The sequence below is a fragment of the Vigna radiata genome, chromosome 8 (genome assembly GCF_000741045.1).
Source record: "Vigna radiata var. radiata cultivar VC1973A chromosome 8, Vradiata_ver6, whole genome shotgun sequence".
Classification (NCBI taxonomy): domain Eukaryota; kingdom Viridiplantae; phylum Streptophyta; class Magnoliopsida; order Fabales; family Fabaceae; genus Vigna; species Vigna radiata.
In genome coordinates this window covers 25,652,686-25,676,186 of record NC_028358.1, presented here as the reverse complement: position 1 = coordinate 25,676,186, position 23,501 = coordinate 25,652,686, and the positions used below count along the sequence as shown (strand labels likewise).

At 37.0% G+C, this 23,501-nt stretch overlaps 1 protein-coding gene across 8 annotated transcripts in view; it reads right to left on the bottom strand.

Moving 5' to 3' along the window:
* LOC106771884 overlaps positions 1-16,778 on the bottom strand; it is a 38,881-nt gene extending 22,103 nt beyond the window's left edge. For 4 of the 8 annotated variants that reach the window (XM_022784608.1, XM_022784609.1, XM_022784614.1 and 1 more), the window contains exons 1-10: positions 16,446-16,778; positions 16,089-16,374; positions 15,713-15,818; positions 15,485-15,626; positions 15,075-15,336; positions 14,050-14,411; positions 13,135-13,208; positions 11,638-11,791; positions 11,354-11,546; positions 2,540-2,732 (exon numbers count right to left, since the gene is read on the bottom strand). In XM_022784608.1, coding sequence (XP_022640329.1) covers positions 2,540-2,732; positions 11,354-11,546; positions 11,638-11,791; positions 13,135-13,208; positions 14,050-14,411; positions 15,075-15,336; positions 15,485-15,626; positions 15,713-15,818; positions 16,089-16,374; positions 16,446-16,761 — 2,088 coding nt within the window. In that variant the 5' untranslated portion in view covers positions 16,762-16,778. The remainder of the gene's footprint in view (positions 1-2,539; positions 2,733-11,353; positions 11,547-11,637; positions 11,792-13,134; positions 13,209-14,049; positions 14,412-15,074; positions 15,337-15,484; positions 15,627-15,712; positions 15,819-16,088; positions 16,375-16,445) is intronic. The other 4 variants (XM_022784611.1, XM_014657902.2, XM_022784610.1 and 1 more) reach the window with 3 other exon arrangements.
* Between the last annotated feature and the right edge of the window lie 6,723 nt (positions 16,779-23,501).

Sequence of the window (23,501 nt, the reverse complement as noted above, 5' to 3'; positions counted from 1 at the left end):
CTCTTTCAAGATTTGTGCTTATTACCATGATTGGAGAACCTTGGTGTTTTAGGGTTTCTCTCTCTCTTCTACAAATGTGCCTCTCGATATCTCTTCTGCCACCAATGTGTTTGACCAGTAAGTCTTTACTAACTATGTCAATGTGCACTTGCTCATTGATAAGGTAGATGGCATTAATTATGTGGCTTGGACGTCAGACATTAAACTTTGGCTTGAGTTAGGAGTATCTTGATCTTCTTACTAAAAAGGTGATTGATATTGCTTCCGGTGATTTTTCCTGTTGGAAGAGAAGTGATGCTCAATTGTGTATGGTTCTTAAGAATACCATCAAATCTTCTTTGAAACAAATGTTTCGTGCCTACAACACATGCTTGGAAGTCTATGAACAAACCAAATTATTATACACCAATGATACTCGACGTCTTTATGGTGTTTGTCACAATCTTTTCAATGTTGTTGCTCTTGAAAATCAAGACTCTATGGCTGATTATTTGGGTAAGATCCATGCTCTTTTTCATGAATTTAATGAGGCTTCACCTCCTGCCTGTACTCCACCCCAAGATATAGAACAACGGTTAAAGTTCTTCATGGTATTGGCTTTACACAAACTTGCTAATAAATATTTTCATGTTCGTGATCAAATTTTAGGTTCCCCTATTATACCCAATTTTACTTCTACTTGGTCCACCCTTTTGTGTGTGTCAAGTAAACCTATCAATGATACAATTGTTTCTACTGATCCTCTGCTTTGGCATCTCAACGTGATGATCGCAACCGCTCTCCCAAGTCAAGAAAAAAGTGTCAGAAGTGTGATCATTGTGGCAAGCTAGGCTACAAGATTCACAAGTATTATGCATTACATGGTCATTCTCCTCGCGTTGTTGCTATTGCTTAGACTGATACCCCTCACAATCATCTATTGTGGACCCTCCTTAATCTAATAATGTCGATAAATTTGCTCTCTTTAATGAATTTCTTAAATGGTGTGAGGATCATCAACTCTCTAGTACCACTATTGCACGCACAAGTACATCTTTTGTTGGTCTTACAGTTACTCGTCTTGACATTTCCTTTGCACTTAGTGTGGTGAACCAATTTCTCAATTTCCTATGTGAAGATCATTGGAATGTAGTCATCCATATATTAAGGTACATTAAATAATCTCCTGGAAAAGGAGTTATATGGTTTCAATAACAATACAAAAGTAGCTTGCGATTGAGATGTTGATTGGGTAGAATCTCCTTCTAATAGTTGATCTACCTCTAGGTATTAAAAGCAAGAAACAAATGTAGCAAGATCTAGTACAAAAAAAGAATATAGAGTTATGGCCTCAACCACTTTGTTTGGCTTAAGCAATTGCTTACAAAGTTACAATTTGGAGATGTCACTCAAACGTACTTATATCTGACGATCAGGCGACTCTTCATATTAGTCCTAATCTTGGTTTTCATGAAAGAACCAAACACATTAAAATTGACTATCATTTCATTTGAGAGAAGGTTGTATCTAAGAGACATCAAGAATGAGTTCATTCTCAATCAATCAATTAGCAGATATTTTCACTACTAAGTCTTTAAGGGGACCAATAATTGATTATATTTATAATAAACTTGATACATACAATTTATATGCACTAGCTTGAGGGGAGTGTTAAATATAATGTGTTTTATGTTAATTAAGAAAACATAGACTTTTGATATTGTTTGATATTGGTAGATATTGTTCATATTGTTTTTTAACAATATTTTCTATTTACCATATTGGTAGATATTGTTTATATTTGTGTTTGGTTTCCATATATACTTGTATCATTCTTCACTATAAATATGTTACCCTATATGTATTTTAGACATAAGGGAGATTAATCCTACACCTAATTTTATTATATTCAATAACATCAAAAAATCCTAAAGAGAACTCTCACAAAACTCGTCCAATCTTATGTTTCTCCAAGAAAACAAAGAAACACCTTCAAACCTTTCCCAACCATAGCTTCGACTATCCTCCCTTACACCACCCAAATCTCACTTATAATTCACCTATCCTAGCTTGTTGCAACCCTTTATACAACCACAACATCACCCCATTGTTAGAATTTTAAAAAGACAACCAAAACCACCCTTCTATAATATAGCTTCCACAATTATTTCAAGAAGCTCTCCAACATTCTAACCAAAATGCATCCTAAAACATAAAAGAACCTCCCTAAGCTAGTATACAAGCATACACCATCCTCCCTACAGAAACCAAAACGAACCATAAAGAATCTAGGAACCATCCAATAAACCATTTTTTAGAAGCTTAGCTAGCTGCAATTTTTCTTGCATCTTCAAGCCTGAATGTAAGACCCTCCCTTCTAAGAAACCTCCAACCAGATTTCCATCAATTGATTAAATAAGGCAGCAGACATATTGCTTGTTAATTATGTCAATTCACAAAAGAAAAATAGGTATAAACTCCGTTCTCACAATGCATAGACACCGAGATCCTAATGCAATGAAGCTGGTAAAAGCAGTTGAACATCACTCAATCTTATTACCATTATACGTTTCAAGATGTACAGGGTGTAATTAGAAGGACCATTCTGACAATCAGAAGCCGTTGTGTTGTTGGTTGTATTTGTATCATCCCTGTTCTCTTTTTCAACATTACTATCTTGATAACAATTCCAATGAAAAGCCAACCACACTTCACCAAATGACCCACGTCCGAAACTCTTCTTCAACACATACCTATACACCAAAACAAAATTTTGATTAATTGTTGGGCTAAAGAAAAACATTGCCACCATCAAATTCATAAGAACACAATACATGAATCATAATGGCCACTATGACAGTATACTGAAAAAATGGGTAGGAAAAATTCTGAATATTCTCGAGTATAACTTAGAAAATTTATTTATTAATAATTAGAATGATTATTGACAGGAAAACCAATAAGCTGATTTATTATTATGAAAAGGGTAAAAGATACAAGGTTGTCGAGATATTTTAGGAAGTTTTACATTTTATTCTGTCAATATCTTTCAGGATGTTTTAGATTTTAATCCTATTGGTTATAATTCTATATATTGGCTGTATTTGGGTTTTATTATTAGCATATAAATCCTGCAATCTCAAGGATTTGTTTCCTAGAATAGGCTATCCATTTTTCCTAAAGGTTCAAATATTCAGTTGGTTCACGTATTTCTTTGAAAACCTCAAGTAGGTTCCCATATTTTGATTTGACTCATTTGGGACCCTATCTTTGAAAATGTGTAAGAATTAGACCTAAGTTTTGTGAAACGACATTCGGACTTGATGGGGCGGAAATATGTCTGAAACATGTCATTTCTTCTTAAAAGGCAGTGTAGATGACGTGTTTGTTGTCCCACTTTTAGGGATTGTGGTTGCCCTAACATTTGAAGGTGCAAGGTTTCACAGAAGAGGTTGTCGTCCTCGTTCTGGTTCCAAAAAAAAAAAAACCCACTCACACAATCAACCCTTATCTTCCAGCACCTCCATAAATCATTTTTCTCTACACCATCTCACTCCATCACTCACGTCTCACACTACTCTCTATTCTTCCATTCACCCAACAAAAATACACACACATGGCCCAACCATCCATCAGGAGTATGTTCAACACAGACTGATCTCCATCCTCACCTTCCAATTTCAACATTTTTTATATAGCCTCGATTTCGTGTTCAGGCATGTGAGTGTTGGTGACCCCTATCTATTGGCACAAACGATGAAGTGATGGTGATGCTTGGAACCCTATGGGTGAATCATGGTGGCTCTCTCAAGCCTCTGCATAGGTGAGAGGAGTGATCATCGAGATCTGGTACAAAACCCCTTGCGCTTTGGAGAGGGAGAAGAGGGTCTCCATGCGTTTAGAGGAGTTCTGACAATGCTAGTGACTCCCGGTGGCACATATAGCACCAATGCCGGCAACAACGTCTTTAAGTGGGGTAGCATCACCAGTTACGCCCTAGTGGAGGCGAGGAGTTGTAGTGGTTGTTGCTCCAGATTTTCTATTTGACGCTTGGAAGAAGAAACTCCTTATTTGAGAGGGGATGAGTTCACGGGGCAACACTTTTGATGACGCTTCCGACAACAGCAGCGCCACAGTGGCAGTTTGGCAACTACCCAAGCACATTGACCAACACTCAATACTCTTCATGAATAACTAAATATGACTTGTAATGTGAGATTTATACCCTATCCCCTAATCGATGTGGGATCTCTAACACATCCTCTCATTCTAAGAATCTAGAAATACCTAAGAGTAGAAATAGATTTTAGAAATAACACTCAATTATTTTATTATTCAAAAGCTCGAGCTATAAATATAAAATTAGTAAACTGAATGTCATTTTATAAAAATTATCGTCACTCAAAAAGTGCTCCTTTTTTTTCTTCTACACTCTCTAATTTTCTAACAAACCTACATGCCTATTTGAAGATCAGACTCCACCATATGAATTTTGACATATAGAACTACAATTATAGCAAATCAAAATTTCATTTTGAGTAAGTTCATTTGCATCCCTTCTCTTGAGTCAATTTTTAGTAGTTTTGCATGCTAGCGCTGGTTGGCTTTTGTTAGAATCATTACATATAGGTATCATCATTTAGGCTAGTCTTCAGAAGATTAATGAGTTGTACCTAGTTTTGTACCTAGTTTTGTACCTAGTTTTGTACCTAGTAGTCTAGTGCATACTCTTGGTGTTCCATGTACTCTTGTGATTTTCATTATAAATAGAAGATAATGAGAGAGATCATTAAGCCCTCAAGAATATATTTTTATCAGTCTTAAATCTTAAGTTGGTAAAAGAGCAGGTTCATCCTACTCTGGTTTCCGTCCTGGGTTGTCCACCAGCACTGTCACTACTGTTTGCATCTGTCCGGTGCCATTTGCCGTTGTCTACGGCTGTCTCGCCACTATCTGCAGTTGTCAACTACAGTTTGAAGTTCTTCAACTTGGTTGTCTGCCATCTCGCATCTGTCTGCTGTTGTCCACCGTTGTCCGCCGCTGTCCGCTGCGGCTGTCGTCACTGTTCCGTCCAGTGACCACTGGATCAAGTTCGCCTCTTCACGCGACAGCCAACCCCACCGGTGGGTTCGCCTGATTCTCCTCCACATTCCGCCACGCGCAACCTCTTTGTGCGCTGCGAACAGGCGCATCCTATCCACGCACCGCCCTCTGCTCACCAGAAAGTCGCCGCGTCACCTCCATAGCTGTCGCCTAGGCCTCCTCTCTCTGTTCTGCCCCTCAAAACCATGCTTCAGTGAAGTCCAGAAGCTCCCCTTGTAGAAAACCCTAAGAAACCCTCCAGGTTTTCTGGTTCCTCCTCTCTCACGGTTCCTCCTCTGTTTCTTTTTTTATCCAGAATGGTGTCTAGAAGTGTCATTTCCTTCTCAGAAAGTCCCTCGATCACTTCGGAAAAACTAAACGGGAAAAATTATCTGTCTTGGTCCACAGCTGTGGAAATGTGGTTCCTCGGTCAAGGCCATTATGACCACCTTGAGCAGAATGGAAGCCAAGTACCTTCTGAAAAAGTTGAACAATGGAAACAAGCAGATTTCCAGTTGGGTGCCCTATTGTGGCAACCTGTGGAACCACGACTTTTGATATCTCTTAGAGCCTTCAAAACATGTCACTCGTTTTGGAAGAAAGCTCAAAGCATTTATGCTAATGATATTCAACGTCTCTATGATACAGCAAACAAGCTTGCAAATCTCAAAATGACAGACCATGATATGGTCTCCTTCATGACTGAAGCCCAAGCAGCTGTGGAAGAGTTGAGAATGTTCTTGGAAGTGGAATCTTCGGAAGACATCAAGAAGAAGCTTGACAAGTATTATATGGTGAGGATCCTTCGTGCTTTGCATCCAGATTTGAATCACATCAGAGATCAATTCCTGACAAGCCATGAGATCCCTTTTTTGGAAGCCTTGACCACACGTCTTCTTCGTGTTCCAGTGCCTCAATCTCAGGAAGCTCATGAAACACTGGAACCATCTGTCATGGTTGCCACACGAGGAAGAGGAGGACGTGGCACTAGAGGAGGAGGACGTGGAGGTCGAGGACATCCACGGTGCACTTATTGTAAGAGGGTGGGTCACACCCAAGAAAACTACTACTCCTTGCATGGTTTTCCTTCAAAAACAGCCAATATCTCTACGGCTGACACTCACACTTCCAACTCCAAGTTCACTGAGGAAGAGTATCAAGAGTATTTGCAATTAAAGTCTAACAGCTTGGCGCAATCATCTCAGTCCCCAAGTACGTCCACAGCCTGCATTTCTTAATCCATGGAAGGTCCCAATTCATGGGTAATGGACTCGGGTGCTTCTGATCACATCTCTAGTAATACCTCATTGTTCTCAACCCTTTCCCTCCAAGAAAAACCCCATTTCATTACCCTTGCAAATGGCTCTAAAACTTGTTCAAAGGGAGTCGATCAAGTCTCCCTGTCTCCCTCTCTCACTCTGAAATNTGTTCTTTTTGTCCCTAACTGTCCATTCAATTTAATTTCCTTAAGTCAGTTAACCAAAATGTTACATTGTTCAATAACCTTTGATTCAAAATCTTTTGTTATACAAGAGCGTGGCTCAGGGAGACAGATTGGAGAAGGATATGAAGCTGGAGGTTTATAACATTTTGGATCTCGTCCACGGGTATCCTATGTTGCACCTCTTCCCCCTAATGTGTTACATGATCGGTTTGGCCATCCTCACTTGTCAAAGTTAAAAAAGATGTGTCCTAAACTTAGTGGTCTTTAGACTTTAGAATGTGAGTCTTGTCAACTAGGAAAACATGTTAGATTTGTCTTTCCTAAAAGGTCTCAATCAATGTGTACTTCTAGTTTTTCTACCATTCACTCTGATGTCTGGGACCTAGTCGTGTCTCTTCTTTTGGTTTTAGGTATTTTGTTACATTTATTGATGAGTATTCTAGATGTACTTGGGTTTATCTAATGAAAGATCGCTCTGAATTGTTACCCATCTTCACCTCTTTTTTGAATGAAATCGAGAAGCAATTTGGTCAAGTGATTAAAATCTTAAGAAGTGATAATGCTAAAGAGTATTTCTCATCCTCTTTTTCTGCAATCCTTAGCTCTCATGGTATTTTGCATCAGTCCACTTGTCCTCATACACCCCAGCAAAATGGTATAGCCGAAAGAAAAAATAGACACTTGGTTGAAACTACTCGTATCCTTTTGCTTGGTGCCCATATTCCTTCATCACTGGGGGGATGTCATCTTAACTGCATGTTTTCTTATTAATAGGATGCCCTCCTCCTCTCTCAATAATAAAGTCCCTTTCTCCATTCTTTTTCCCAATGATCCTCTCTTTTACACCCCTCCTCGAGTTTTTGGTTGTGTTTGTTTTGTTCACAGCATGTCTCCAGGGCTAGACAAGCTCTCCGCTCGTGCAATCAAGTGTGTCTTTTTGGGTTATTCTCGGCTTCAAAAAGGGTATAGGGGTTACTCTCCTGAAACCCGGAAGTACTACATGTCTGTCAATGTCACATTCTTTGAACAGACACCTTTCTTCTCTCCATCTATTCAAGATGTTCATATCCTCCAATAGGTCCTTCCTCTTCTAGTGGTTGAGTCCAATATCTCCAATGTCCCTGTCAATTCAAGTCATGCTCAAAGTCCTCCCGAACCTTCCTCTCCACATATTGATATCTCCCAACACAGTATCCTCGTGGGCAGTCCTCTCCCAGAAAATGATGGATCTCCTCCTTCAAATTCTTCTCTGTCACCATCTCCTGTCGCACCTCCTAGTGAAGTTGATTCTGGTTGGCCCATTGCTCTCAAAAAAGGTACTCGTTCCACTCGAAACCCTCATCCCATTTATAATTTTCTTAGCTATCACAGAGTGTCGCTCTCCTTTTATTCCCTTTTATCCTCAGTATCTCCTGTGGTTATACCTAAAAATGTGAAAGAAGCACTTGATCATCCTAGATGGCGACAGCCATGATTGAAGAAATGCAAGCTCTTGACCACAGTAATACTTGGGAGCTTGTGCCACTTCCCCCAAGCAAAAAGGTTGTTGGTTGTCGATGGGTATATGCAATTAAAGTCGGCCCTAATGGTGACATTGATAGGCTCAAAGCTCGGCTGGTTGCAAAAGGGTACACTCAGGTTTATGGTCTTGATTATTGTTACACCTTTTCTCCCATGGCCAAGATGACTACCATTAGCTTGTTCTTCGCCATGGCAGCCATTCGTCATTGGCCACTTCCTCAGTTGATATCAAAAATGCCTTTCTCCATAGTGATCTTGAGAAAGAGGTTTATATGGAGTAACCTCCTCGATTTGTCGCTCAGGGGGAGCCTGGTATGGTTTGTAAATTGAACCAATCTCTATATGGACTCAAGCAATCTCCACATGCTTGGTTTGGAAAGTTCAACTCCATTGTTCAAAAATTTGGGTTAAAACGCAGTGAAGCAGATCATTCAGTCTTTTATTATCATTCGTCTCTTAGGAAATGTGTTTACTTGATCATATATGTTGATGATATAGTTATTACAAGAAATGATACTGCTGGAATATCTTAATTGAAGGAGTACTTGTGTAGACATTTCCAAACCAAGGATCTTGGAAGCCTCAAATATTACTTAGGCATTGAAGTAGCTCAGTCAAAAGATGGAGTTGTAATCTCCCAAAGGAAGTATGCCCTAGATATTTTGCAAGAAACAAACATGATTGATTTTAGACCGGTTGATAGTCCTATGGACCCAAATCAAAAATTAACAACCGAAGAAGGAGAGTTATTTTCTGACTCGAAGAGATATAGGAGACTTGTTGGAAAACTAATCTATCTCACTATTACAAGGTCGGATCTATCTTTTGTTGTTGGAGTGGTTAGTCAGTTCATGCAAGCTCCATGTGTTGGCCATTGGAATGCTATCATTCGAATCCTAAGGTATTTAAAGAAGGCTCCCGGGCAAGGGTTGTTATATGAAGAGAAAAGAAGCCTTCAGGTATCAAGATATTGTGATGTTGATTGGGCAGGTTCTCCTATTGATAGACGATCTACTACTGGATATTGTGTTTTCCTTGGAGGAAGCATTATCTCATGGAAAAGTAAGAAACAAAATGTAGTGGCTCAATCAACAGTTGAAGCTGAATATAGGACAATGGCATCACTAACATGTGAACTTATATGGGTGAAGCAGTTCCTTCAAGAGCTTAACTTCTGTGACATTCAGAGTATGAAGATGTATTGTGATAACCAAGTTGCCCTTCACATTGCATCAAATCTAGTGTTTCATGAAAGAACTAAACATATAGAGATTGATTGTCATTTTGTTCGGGAAAAGTTATTGTCAAAAAAAATATTTACCGAGTTTGTTGGATTAAATGACCAACTCGCAAATGTGTTGACTAAGTCATTGAGGGGACCTCGGATTGAGTTTATTTGTTCCAAGCTTGGTACATACAATCTGTATGCTCCAGCTTGAGGGGGAGTGTTAGAATCATTACATATAGGTATTATCATTTAGGCTAGTCTGCAGAAAATTAATGAGTTGTACCTAGTTTTGTACCTAGTAGTCTAGTGCAGACTCTTGGTGTTCCATGTACTCTTGTGATTTTCATTATAAATAGAAGATAATGAGAGGGATCGTTAAGCCCTCAAGAATATATTTTTATCCATCTTAAATCTTAAGTGCTTTACATGTGGCTTTAGGGGACTCAAAATAAATCTTTGTTTGACTACAATTGTTAGGATGTGTTTAGATATGAGTTTTCTATATTCAAGTAGAGCATCATGTGAGGTTTAGAGTCCTTAGAGCTTTGTTAGTGAGAAGCATAAGTTCAGGTAAAGGAAGCTAGCTATTTACTTTAATTATTTTGTACTCTCATGACTGATTATTTGATGTGTAGTATATTTGAGATGAGAGAGAGCAAGTAGTATTCTTGGTTGTTTTGTTGAATGTCAGTTTATGGTGTGAGTTGAATGAATATGTGTTACTAAGGAACAATTTTAGGATATGTATATTAGTTTAGACTAATTGGCTCATGATGATCTATTTTTGAACTGATTTGTGCCTTTTATGGCTTGTAAAAAAGAGTTAAAAACACATGTAGGAACCAATTGAGACAACAGATATATCTATTAGATTTGTAATTTTATGCAGACTCACTAAGAGTCAACCAACTGCTAGGAAAAAATGAAAAATTGAGATTCCAAAGAGCTCAAGGCTTTTTTCATCCACTAGTCAAGACAAAACTCATTGGGCGAGCCTAGTAGAATTGGCTCTTGGGGGTTTGGTCATTGGGTGAGCAGAACAATAGCTAAGCAAAAACGTTCAAGAAAAATCCAAAGAGCTCAAGGTGGTTGGAACATTGAGCGAGGACAGTGAAAATGTGGATTTCAGCTCTAACGGGTGGTAGTTGCTAGCCGAGTCAAGCAAGTTATTTGGAATAAACCCTATCATATGAAGAGGACTTAGGTCCTTAGATGTGAAACTGAGTAGAGTGTCAAGTGGTTTTGTAAAAATTTACTATGACAAATACCAAATCTTTGAGTCCAATTCAATGCATGAGTCTTCTGAAAGTAGATGTATAGTGTTAGTAGAGATATATGTGTGATCCACACAATGATGTTGTGTTTTGATGAGATGTACTCTAAAATGTTCGTTATAAATTGAACTCTAATCTTTTAAATATGCTAGTTTACCTTGTGTTTCAGAATGTGGTATCCACCTACAATGATCATGTTACACATAACACGGAAGTAGAAGATGTTTCATGATGGAGTAGAAGTAAGGGGTTGAGGAAGATTCTTTGATGTAGATATTTTGTATACGTATATATCTATAGTGATTAGTAGTAATGTAACTCCAAAGTAGGGTCATTACACTCGCACCTAAGAATGAACATCTATAGCTTAAAATTAGATATTTGTAGATGATATCAAAATCATTTAAAGCCTACCCTACTCAAATTCATTAAGATTAATGTCTCACCCACTGTTGGGCTCTTATTATACCACCCACAAATATCAGATCTCACGTTCAAGATATTCATTCCTTGACATGAGATGAGTTGGACATTTCATATCAACTAGATTTTCATTCCTTGACATAAGATGTGTTGGACATTTCATATCAACTAAGGGTGGAGTGCAAACCTGGTGCGATTTGCCACCTACCTCTAGTCGATGTGGGATCTTCAACAATAATAAACATTAAATGCTATAATTTCCAACAATGACCATCCATGTAAGATTAAAGCAAGGGGAATTCTAAAATTTTATGAATTTAAAATTGCACTTTTCACCAGACTAAGAACTATGTTGTCCTCTCGATTAATGAACGTATAGGAATTCAAAGTAGATTAAATTACCTCAAATCAGGCATTGAATAATCAGAAGACCCATTTCTGGAATCATTATCATGCAAAGGAATTGATTCAAGAAGACCAATGAAACTAGCAAAGCCTTCAGGATTTATGCACCGGTCTTCAGCTTCATTAATAGTTGGACCATAGTCAAAGCAAAAGTTTTGGTTATTGTATAAATCGACAAGACCCCCTGAAGCTGACAAGAGACAAACCAACACATTTGATTGTCAACCGATAGACCAAAATTTAACTATAAGCAAATGCAACATAATAACATCTTTGCTTACCGGGATGATGAGAAAGGGAATCTGGTGGAGGCGGAGGTAGTTCATACAAATAGTCGTCCCAGTCAACTTTTTTGGCAATTCGCTTGGAGTCCTCTGGTTCATCAAGATTTTCAGCTAAATAAAAGCAGCCAAAATCAGCATCTTTCACTTCAACCTGTCATAAAAATCCAGAGGTATTCAATTATATGGATTGATTTTGATATGATATTTTTGTTTTAAAACGAAGTAATGATTTATGTTGGAAAGCTGCCTTAATTATGGTCAATCATGGCCCACCTTAATACCAACCTCATTATTCTTAAGGATGATCCACATCCATCAAAGATATAGCTTAGAAAGCTTGGATAGCGATCACTTTACAAATTAGTTTTGATGGATTTAGATTGGATCTAAACCCAAATTTTGAAATAACTTTAAAACCTATCCTAGATTCATTGTGAGGCCACTTTATAATCATTATGCTCTAGGATAGTAGTCCCATGCATGAAAGGGAGTTTTGAAAATGTTGTGGTCACCTACCCAAGGCAGCCTATAGAGTCCCACATCAAATATATACTATATATATATATATATATATATATATATATATATATATATATATATATATATGATGTAAAGTACGTTAGATTTATGAGGTTGCGATAGACGTTAAACCCAAATTCTAGAAATGTTTTAAGACACTAGAAAGATATGGGTTAAATACAATGTCTACATTACATGTCGGTTGTGCAAGATTAAATTAGGCCTTAAGCCCAAATTCTAAAACTTTATTAAGAGAATAAATCAGTATACCTAGAAGGAGGGAAACTTACTCTCAACGTGCATTTCAATACTAAGGATCAAACTTTAAAAGCAGAAAAAAAAAATAGTAATGTATTTAACTAGTATCACCCTTGTGTGACCGTGTGGGAGATATTTTAGCATATCTCACCCCAAAAAAAAAAAAAGGAGTGAGAAATTGATAAATCAACTTATGTCAATAAAAACTCCAGTCTCAAGGGTACAGAGCTTATATCTCCTCAGCCCAAGTAAAATACTATCAATGAACCATAATAGTACTACACCTCCCTTTTAGTTGCAATTTTTCCATCTGTTCGCAATACAGCATTCGGTGATCAGATTGGTCATAAGGCATGAGGATTGACGATTCAAGTCCCTCAGAACAAATAATGGCTGAAATTCCAAGAAATGCAGTAAAGCAGGTTGGTCCTCTTCATTCAATTCCAAGCATATAAACATTCCCATGTTTAACACAAAGTTCCCCATCCAACAACAATATCACAAAATCACAGCTCCACAATGGACTCAATTACATTTTAAGAAACACAGCACAAGAATCATCAAACTTTGACACTAATCACAATTAACTTATAAATTGAAAATTCTATTAGTGTTTTCAGAATAATCAATTAATCCATTAGGATACAATTTATGAGAAAACCAAACAAAGTATGGAAGAAATTGACAATAATAAATTTCCATGGCTTTTGGCCGTACCAATATTCGCTTCAACTTGGTATCTACCAGATGAGGGTGCTCCAAGTGCATAAGGTCAGACAAGATGCCATTACCTGAGGAAGTTCCAAATAATAAATTAGTGGAAGCTAAATACAGGAATAACCAAATTTTATTCATCAATTGTTTAAGTTATCAGAGCAAAAAATACATGAAATAGCAAATTCTAAATTTATTCATTGAAATTATTAATGACACCAGCATTTGCTACAATGAAATGCAAAGGAAAAGATAGTTTGTAAAACATTATCTACAGTTTAGCTCAAGCAAATATACCCAATACATGCTTTATGTATGTAACTTCATATGTTATTGCATGCCACTTAGACTTTCTTCAGACATTTAAGCACAAACTAAAGATAACCAAAATATCAGAGCAGGGCAACTATAGAAATCCACACAAGAGAATTCATTTTTAGTGGTTAGCATTTAAACTTTTAATAAAATAAAGAACATTAGTGATTAGCAACTACAAAAGAATTACCTTACGAATTTTAAACCACATAAAAATACGTAGCTAATTTTAGATCCTTTTATCACAATAGCAAGTAGTTGTCCATGTGGTTAAATTTGTCAACTTAAAAAGATAATTTTTGCAGACCCAGTCTATCTTCCTTCGATTTCCAAATTTTTTCCGTGAAAAAATGGTGGAAAATGCAGTTTCCTTCCTACTTCTCTCACCCAAACAATACAATATCGTTAAACTCACATAATAAAACACCTTTTTATTACAATAGTGAGCAATTTAGTGTATGGGTAAATATGTAGATCTAAAAAAAAATATTTTGGCCCCATCTGTTTTATTTCCTTTCATTTCCAATTTTTTCCCAAACAAATGGTGGAAAATGCAGTTTTCCTTCATACGATACGACTAACCCAAACCAACATAATATATACCTGAGCTTTTGAAGGAAGATTCTTGCACACCAAATGGGAAACCAGCATCCCTCTTTCCAATATAACTTCCCCTAGGCGAGTTTGCAGAGGATTTGACAGACTCCAGAGGAATGACAATGGCTGCCACATTGTCCATACTGCCCTTTTTTAAGGCATTATTAACAATTAAATCTGCCAACGAATAGGAAGAATGGGCGCACTCTGATCTCATGTTACTGTAACTGTGCAGTTCCCACAACAAATCACAGACATCCTGCAAGCTTGTCTTCTCAAATACACCATCCGATGCTACCACCAAATAGCTATCATTAGCAGTCAGAGGCTGCCAATCAGTCACTTCTGGTGCAGATATAACGCCATAACTGCAAACAATTCATTACAAGAAACGCATTATTATTCCAAGTAATAATTTTATATTATGAAAAAACAGTCCCAATTTCGGTTAAGTATCCGTGTCCAATATTTTACCGTGCTTATCAATGAAGTATTTAATCTATAAAGCAGTAGTACTTTTATGATAACAATATTTTATAATTTTTTATGTTAACAACTTCAATACATATGATTTTAATTTGGATTCACATAATAACAATAATATATTTATCATGTTTGTAAGAATTATTGTACACTTTTCAATATGCATGTATCACGTATTGTATCTTATTATTTTTAAAATAAATGTATCGGGTGTATTGGATAGTATCCACACATCATACCTATGAAGAGCATGGGTCCACCGTACTTGCTAAAATTCGAGTTTTAATTTTTAATATAGAAAAAGAGTTGGTTTACAATATGAACTATATATGCAATTTCAACAAGTTTTATGCTATGGATGGCCTTGCAACATGGTCCTCCACCTTCAACAAAGTTTCAGACTGGCTATGAAATCATAGGCAAAGTTATTTCCATAATATGAAGCATGGAACCAAAATCATTTGCACATGATTCAAAGCTGCTACCTATAATATGCACATGCTTTAGCAATAAGCTTGGGTTATATAAAGAATTGGCACTGAACCTACCGTTTAAAGGGTAGGTCACCGATAGCCCGTGTAATAGCCAGCTGACCATTTATGCGAGGCACACCACCCCAATTTTGAACTTGACCTCCAGCTGTTTCCACCCGATTTCTTTCATCAACTCTATCTGGATGATGATCACTGGTCAATTCCTTTACTGCAAAATGAGTGAGACCATGGGATGAAGCCAGTTTGTACTTTTCACGATCCCACATAGAAACAGAACCATCATGCTCTTTCTGTCTATATAGCTTTAATAATAAGTCTACAAATCACAAGGAACTATAATTAAAAACCTTTTAGTCATGTTTCACCAAAATGAAAAGTAACCTTGTTTCCCTGTAACAACCAACAAGCGCAACAGAATAATATATGATATTTCAATTATGCCATTATACCTTAAAAATTCTCACCTTTAGCCTCTTTGGGAGACTGAAAATTTTTAGAGCACAATATGGCCTTAGAGTCTCCCATATTGGCAACCAAAATTTTATCATCCGCTACCAAAACAATGGTAGCTGTTGATCCAGAGTGAAAATTATTTCTAGACGCTTCCTGCGTAGTTCAAATTCAAGATGTCAATACAACAATATGAAAAAGGATGTCTAAAGCTTTGCAAATGAGCAAATAGTCGAACTTACCTCAGAAAATTTAGCATCAATGTCATGGACTGCCCTCAACAACGCTTCCTTCAAAATTTCCAAGTGAAAAGAATCATCAAAATTTGGAGAAAATGTATTCTGAAACCTGGAAAATTGTTCCAAGTTGAGATTGGCATACAACTGACAGAAACAAAAAGGTAGGTAAAATTTTAAATGCGATTAAGAACACATAGCTTACTGACTTGTAAAACAAGGAAGCAACTCCAAAGCGCCAAAAACCAAATGTTAGAAGAGAATACTACTAACCGATGACTAAATTAGACATTTAGAATTATCCACAAGAATACTGGTATTTCAGTTTTAGTAACTTGAAACTGTTGATATAAGCAAAAATTAAAAACAAGACATAAAGCACCTTTCAAAATGCAGTCCATGCCATTCTGGACCTAGAATCTCCTTCCATCTATGCAGTAAGTTTGCATGATCACGGTCTCTCTTGTGAAGCCATGCTCCTGTTGATGTCTTTGAAATAACAGAAAAGGCAGCATCTAGGAGAAAATAAGTATGCAGAACAAAATACTCCAACAAAAGTTTCGATGCCATCTCACTAGCTTCTGCTCCGTTATGACCGTCGAAAACGGCCACAATGCCAACCGCAACCTCCTTGATCCCGTCCACACCTGTTCCGCGATAAATTAAAACTACAACTAATGCTTCAGAGAAGCTTCCGGAACACAACCATACAAGAGAGAAGGTGGTTAGGACAGCGTACTGGGGAAGGGAATGCGAACATCGAGGACGCAGAGAGCGCGATCCTCTTGAGAGTTTCTGTGGCCTTGGAGCATCGCAATCTGGCAACGCGCCGTGGTTTTGGGAGGTGAATCGTAGTCGGAGAGCTTCCAGCGGGGGCATTTTGGAGACTGAAACACCGCCGGAGCACCGCCATTCTTGTAGACTGTCAAGCACGTGGATGACTCCGCGTGAACGAAAGGGACTGTGGCACAAAGCAGAAACCCTAACGCGAAGGATAGATACTCCGACGGAGTCTTCGGAATCATATTCAGCGATGATAGAGGTGATAGAGCCATAGGTCCGCCGTGAGACCTGAAAAATACTGTTATTGAAAAAATAAAAGATAAAATGAGGTTAAATAGATATTTTAAGTAAAAATTAAAATTATTTTATAGTTATATAATTTAAAAGACTTGATTAATAATTATTTAATTAAGAAAATATTAAATAAGATTAGATATTAACCTTAATCATTTCGGACATCTCTATTTGTGGATGGTCTCAAATAGTTATTCATTTTCTAAATGTTCTTAGTTAGGTCTCTTATTATAAAAAATTGAATTAATTTAGATCTCGTCATTAGTTAAGCTAGACCGCGTTAAAAATTTTGATGCATGGCTTGGTGACATGAGCAAGTTGTATTCACGTGAAACACATTAATTGCTTTAGTTGGCTTTTTTTTATTTACATATTTAAAAAATCTTGAATTAAATCAAAACGCAAAGTTTTATTTATGCAAAACTGACTACGAGTTAGGTTTTATTAATTTGATTGTTGACTGGGTGTGAAATTGGAGAAATTTGAGAAAATAATTAGGATTTCAATAAATCCCTAAATTGGAATATTCAAATCCCTAATTTAAACATTTGCCTAAGGAGAGCAAGGTTCGTCTTCAACCTGGAGGGTGTTTTGGTGCGATGCAGGTGGGTAGGTGTTGCACGTAATTGTTCGAAGACGATGTTGAATGACCATTCTTCATGTTCATCGACATGCAACGTGTAGCGAAAGGAGAATCCTAATGTGTGTTCATCGATTTGCCACTATTGACTGATATGTGCGTTGAGAACTGCTCAAACTATGAAGAAACATAATAAACAGTTAGATATAGAGAAGAGGAAAGAGTAGATACAGTTCTCACAATTAACTAAGCCGAAAATACTACAAGTTTAGTTTTTAAAAACTGAACCATAAAATAGTACATTGAACTCTTAGTAAAAGTGGATCAGTTTTTTTTTAAGTATAATATAGTACAATTAACTATAGTATTGTACAAATCAATTATTTTTGCCCAGCCCTACGTGTCATCATGTGGTATTCAGAGCCATGGAGCTACTCAGTCCTGCTAAGTGTCTAGTTCTTCTATTTTGGAATCTATTAACTTTGTTTCCTTCACTGTTTCATTGCTTTTGTTCATCATTGCACCATGGAATTCTGATTTCTTAGATTTTGATTGTGTTTATTCTTGTGTGCCAACCTTGATTTGCTTTGGTTTTCTTATTTTTACTCGGTTCATTCTGATTTGACTAATTTTATTTTGAAATTTGTCAAGTTTTGTCAAAAGTCATCTTATATTACTTGTTTAGTTCTCATTCCAAGTATTTTGCTGATTGAAATTTTCTTTTGGTGCATCTAACTGATTGATCAATATTAAGCACACCAAAATGAGCAATGATATGTTTATACAGAGCAAAGAGTGCCTAATTCGCATCATCAAAATCACCTTACCGGTTCATCCCATAAGTTGTTATAAACATATCCAATTAGTCACAGTAGAATTCTTCACTCTGATTTGAGCCATTACTAAGTGCGGACCATTTAAGCTATGATTTGCTAAAGCAAGAGCTTGGTTGCACCTTGAGAAATAGATCAAAATTGCTGGTATAGTAGTTGGGCGATCTTCTTTATATTTGCTCAATCTCGTTCCTGTGTTAAAATTCTGGTTTAGCCATCTATATTGTCATTCTACTTATTTGAGCACTTTTTGAGTGGTATCTTTGAGTCAAATACCTGGTTTGCAACCTGTTTCAATTTCTGAATCAAAATTTGGATGGTTGAGTTGAATATTTGAAGTAAAATTGGGTTTGAATTGTGAGTAATTTGAATTTTGCATGAGTTATCTTATCAAATCAGTTCATAATCTTGCTGATGTAATTTGTAATTTGAATTCTGCATCAGTCTCTGCTTGTAACCTCACTCTTGTCTCTCTCTAACTCAACGGTACTACTACTCTTTGATTGCTAACCAATATCTCTACATAGCAATTTTGAATTATATAGATAAACACACACATGGTCAATACCTATAGAGTATGCAAAATGGCAATTACCTATAATAACAAAACCCAAAAGTATGTAAAGTTCCAATTGCAAAGGCTAAATTTTAGACCTAGAGACCATAATATGAACTTGCTATCTTTTAATATTATTGATATCCCACATCGATTAAGAGAGAAATCCTTTGTAGAATAATAACCAGCCATTGCACTCATACATTGTAGTAAACTCCATCTCTCCCTTTTTCCATAGTGTATCTTGACAAGAAATATTTTTTGTCTAGTTCTACAATCTTTGTGGTTTTTGTGATTTTACAACACATTTAAACCAACAATAATTTTGTGGCTAGCAAATGAAATGATGGATGATACAAATCTTGTATTGATTTCTCCTTTCAATCCTAACCCTTTTTATTAGTTTGGTTATGGTAGTTTTTTCAGTTTCAATACGGGTTGTCCCTACTATTTGTTCTAAGTCGTATGTTTGCAAATTTATTTTGTTGCAGAAATTTGCTATCAAACGTGCAGCCCACCATCCATTAGTCTCCTGATTGTGATTGTGGAGCTGCATGTTGACCAAATTTGGTTTGTCAATAGATAATTAAATAACTATTGTAATTGTGATTGTGTATATTTAATGTGTACTTGACTGTTTGAAGTAAGCTTACTTTGAATTGATGGGATGACTTGTTTTTAGATGCTTTATTTTATCTTGAAACTGAACAAGACATAGGTGGAGACTTGTAGGCTAAGAATATGTAGTGTTGATGTCCTAACAAGTTTAAACTTGTTAAATGAAGCTAAAGAACAAATCTAAATGGTACTAGTATCTATAACTCAAAATGACACTAGTTAAAACCTTAAATTGTGTACTAAAAAGTACCTAAATTCGAATTTGGCATAATGTAGGCTAAGAATATGTGGTTTTGATATCCTATTCAAAAGCAAACAACTGCCTAATACTCAAAATAGGTGAGGAATTAGGAATTCACCTAAATTTTCCCATGTCTAGATTTCTCTGTATGTGTCCATATCGACAAAATCAATGATCATGCAATTGAACGAGTTAAACAAAGCATGCATAGAGTATAGAGGAAAAACCCTAACAATCAATGAAGTAAAGCATATAAATTAAGAATCAATTCAATACATGAGAGTTTCAAAGGATTACATCGTTTCCCCAATAACAATGGAGGTTTAGTTCACCATAGATATGGTAAAACTAGATGAAAATAATGAAAGGATGAAAGATAAAAACCCTAAAAGTTGTAGATCGAAGCTTCTGCATCCAACATCCGCCTTCCAGGGGTGAAGAGAGTGTTTTTGCGCCTCTTTCTGTCAAAAGATACCCTCGTTGGGTCGTGTAAATCAATATATAGTTCATTAAAATTAGCAGAAACTGGCCCAGACCCAAGAGACTGGTGCTCAATGCTGGATTACCACTCAGCGGTAGGCGCGGTACTCAAAAATATCGCTCAGCGTTGATGCCCAGGCGTTTGGCAGTGAACTCACTAAAGAGGCTGGTGCTCAGCGGTGGAAGTGCCACTCAGCAATGGCTACGACACTTGATTTTCCCCTCAACGTTGGCGCTTAGGCTTTTGTCCATAGAACTCCACCACGAGGCTGGCGCTCAGCGGTGGAATTACGCTCAACGATGCCTGCGATTCCTCTCTTAAGCATGTTTCCTTCTTCTCAATTCCTTACTACTTCAGCTTCCTTCATTCAATTCATGTTAATTCCTGCCAAAACAAGGAAAACCAAGCATAATACCAAGAAAACCACCTTTGACTCTCTTATTCTCTAACATAAGGAAAATGCATGATTTCAATATAATTTCTAAGTCATAAAAGGTGTGTTTAGTATTAAATTTAAGTATAAAAATAACGGTATTTCAACCGTTATCACAACCCCAAACTTAGAACTTTGTTTGTCCTCAAGCAAATAAGATGAAACTCGGTCTTCCACCAATCAACACAATGGTTCAACACATTCCAAAACCTTTGTTTGAAGACAAGGAATCACTCAAATCAGCTCATCAATAGAATTTAGTCAAGATGCACACATGCTTTGATTCATAGCAATTCATCATGGTGTTCACACAATCACATAATCTCCAACAGATGCTATTCTCATGAATGATTAATTAACTAAGCACAAATGTAATCATGAATTTTGACACCATAACCTCCTAGTCAGTAAAGTTATCCTCAAGGAAAGAGTTCAACCATAACTTAGCATTGCCTCCCAATGAGAAAGGAAACAAATTAAGTTTTATCGCCTCATCTGGCACACCGTTGATCTTCACAATATTGCAAATCTCGTTGAATGTGGTCAGATGATCATATGGACTTTCATGAGACAGTCCATTGAATTGATTGCTCTTCACCAATTGCTCAATGCATTGAACCTCGACCTTGCAATGCTATTAAAGTGATGAGGGCCAACAACAGTGGTGTGATCCGCCAGAGTACATCTTCTAGTGTTCTCCTCAGTCATCTCCTCTATGCTCTAGTCAGATTCTTGTGGTGAGGGTTGTAACAGTCTCTCCGAAGAAGGAAACAATTCTCTAGATGTTCGAATCCTTCTTCTCCTTCGAGTTTCACTTAAGCCTTCAAGAAGAGGTTCTTAATTTTTCTTACTCGTAGTCTGAATTGTATCCTGCATACACAAGAAAACAAAACCCTAGAAAACACTTATTATAACAAAAATAAAAAAAATAAAGTAAAAGTTAATCAATAATCACACGAATAGAATAGTTAAACCACGAGTCCCCGACAACGGCGCCAAAAACTTGTTAAGACTCCGACAAGTGTACCGAATCGTATCAACTAATATAAACGGTAAGACCGAGTATCGTTTTCCCTAGAGACTCGTTGGCCTAGACAATCATGTGATTTGTTGATTATTTAAGACTTGAAAACGAAAATTTGGTTTAGAATGCAAAATAGAAAATAAACATGCATGCAAGTGTTGATCAATTGACCAAGAAATTACGCAAGTGAAAGATATATGGATGAATTGTGTTGTTGGGGTTTCTGACTTTATCCTATCCACTCTCATGTATTTAGGAATTCTACTCCTTCATTAATGTCAATACCACTTTCTAATTTACCCTAAACCCGATGTCTCGGTGAAGAGAACCTACTCCTAATTACTAGTTTACAATGTCTTGTCTCCCTAGCAATCGATCATGCATTACATTTGCACAAAAGCTTAAAGGCAATCGGTCCTCCTATCCCTATGTCTAGGTGATATTGCTCCCGAGAGAATTTCCCCATGTCTAGATTTCCCCGTATGTGTCCATATCGACAAAATCAATGATCATGTAATTGAATGAGTTAAACAAAACATGCATAGATTATAGAGGAAAAACCCTAAAAATTAATGAAGTAAAACATATAGATTAAGAATCAATTCAATACATGAGAGTTTCAAAAGATTACATCGTTTCCCCAACAACAATGGAGGTTTAGTTCACCATAGATATGGTGAAACTAAATGAAAATAATGAAAGGAATGAAAGATAAAACCCTAAAAGGTTTAGATCGGAGCTTCCACATCCAAAATCTGCCTTCCACGGGTGAAAAGAGTGTTTCTGCTCCTCTTTCTGTCAAAAGATACCCTCTCCGGGTAGTGCAAATCAATATATAATTCATTAAAATTAGCAGAAATTGGCCCAGGCCCAAGAGGCTAGCTCTCAGTGCTGGATTATCGCTCAGCGGTAGGCGTGGTACTCAGAAATATCGCTCAAAGTTGATGCCCAGACGTTTGACAGTGAACTCACTGAAGAGACCGACGCTCATCGGTGGAAGTGCCGCTCAGTGGTGGCTGCGACACTTGATTTTCCCCTCATGGTTGGCACTTAGACTTTGTCCAAAGAACTCCACCACGAGGCTGGCGCTCAACGACTGAATTGTGCTCAGAGGTTCCTGCGATTCCTCTTCATGGTGAAGAAATGCCTTCTACCTCCATTGCTCATGAAAAATGGCTTGCATCAGGTTCAAATACTATTGTACATACATCTGAGATAGATCAATTTACTTATACGCAAGAGATAATCGACAACGCTCTTCGTCGACATGCTGAACAAGAAGCAAACGATAGTCCCAATGAAGAGACTCCAAATGAAAGCACTAAGAGGTTTTACAATCTCTTGGCTGAGGTAAACCAACCTGTATTTAAAGGTTCATCCGAGTCAAAATTGTCAGTGTGCATTAGACTCGTGGCTAGTAAATCTAATTGGAACGTTCCCAATCAAGGGTTGGACTTCTTTACAAAATTGGTGTTAGATCTAACACCACCAAACAATTCTATGCCTAAGAATTATTACGAAGCCAAAAGATGTGTTTCGAAGCTGGTATTGGAAGCAAAGAAGATTGATTATTGTGTGAATGAATGTATGGTTTTCTATGACAACGACAATGGCAAAATTGATGCATCATTGGTGGAATGTAAGTTTTGTGGCCATCCTCGATTTCAGACATTGCATCCAGGACAGAGGAAAAAAAACAATTTCATTCAAGTCCATGTTTTATTTGCCGATCATTTCAACATTACAAAGGATGTACGCTTCAATGCAAATAGTAGAACACATGACATGACATGATGGTAACAAAAGTGAAGGAGTGTTGCGTTATCCTTCTGATGGTGAAGCCTGGAAGCACTTCAACCGTAAACATTCATCCTTTGTTAGTGATGCTCGTAACGTGTGCCTTAGTCTATGTTCGGATGGGTTTACTCCGTACATTCAGGCGTCTGCATCAC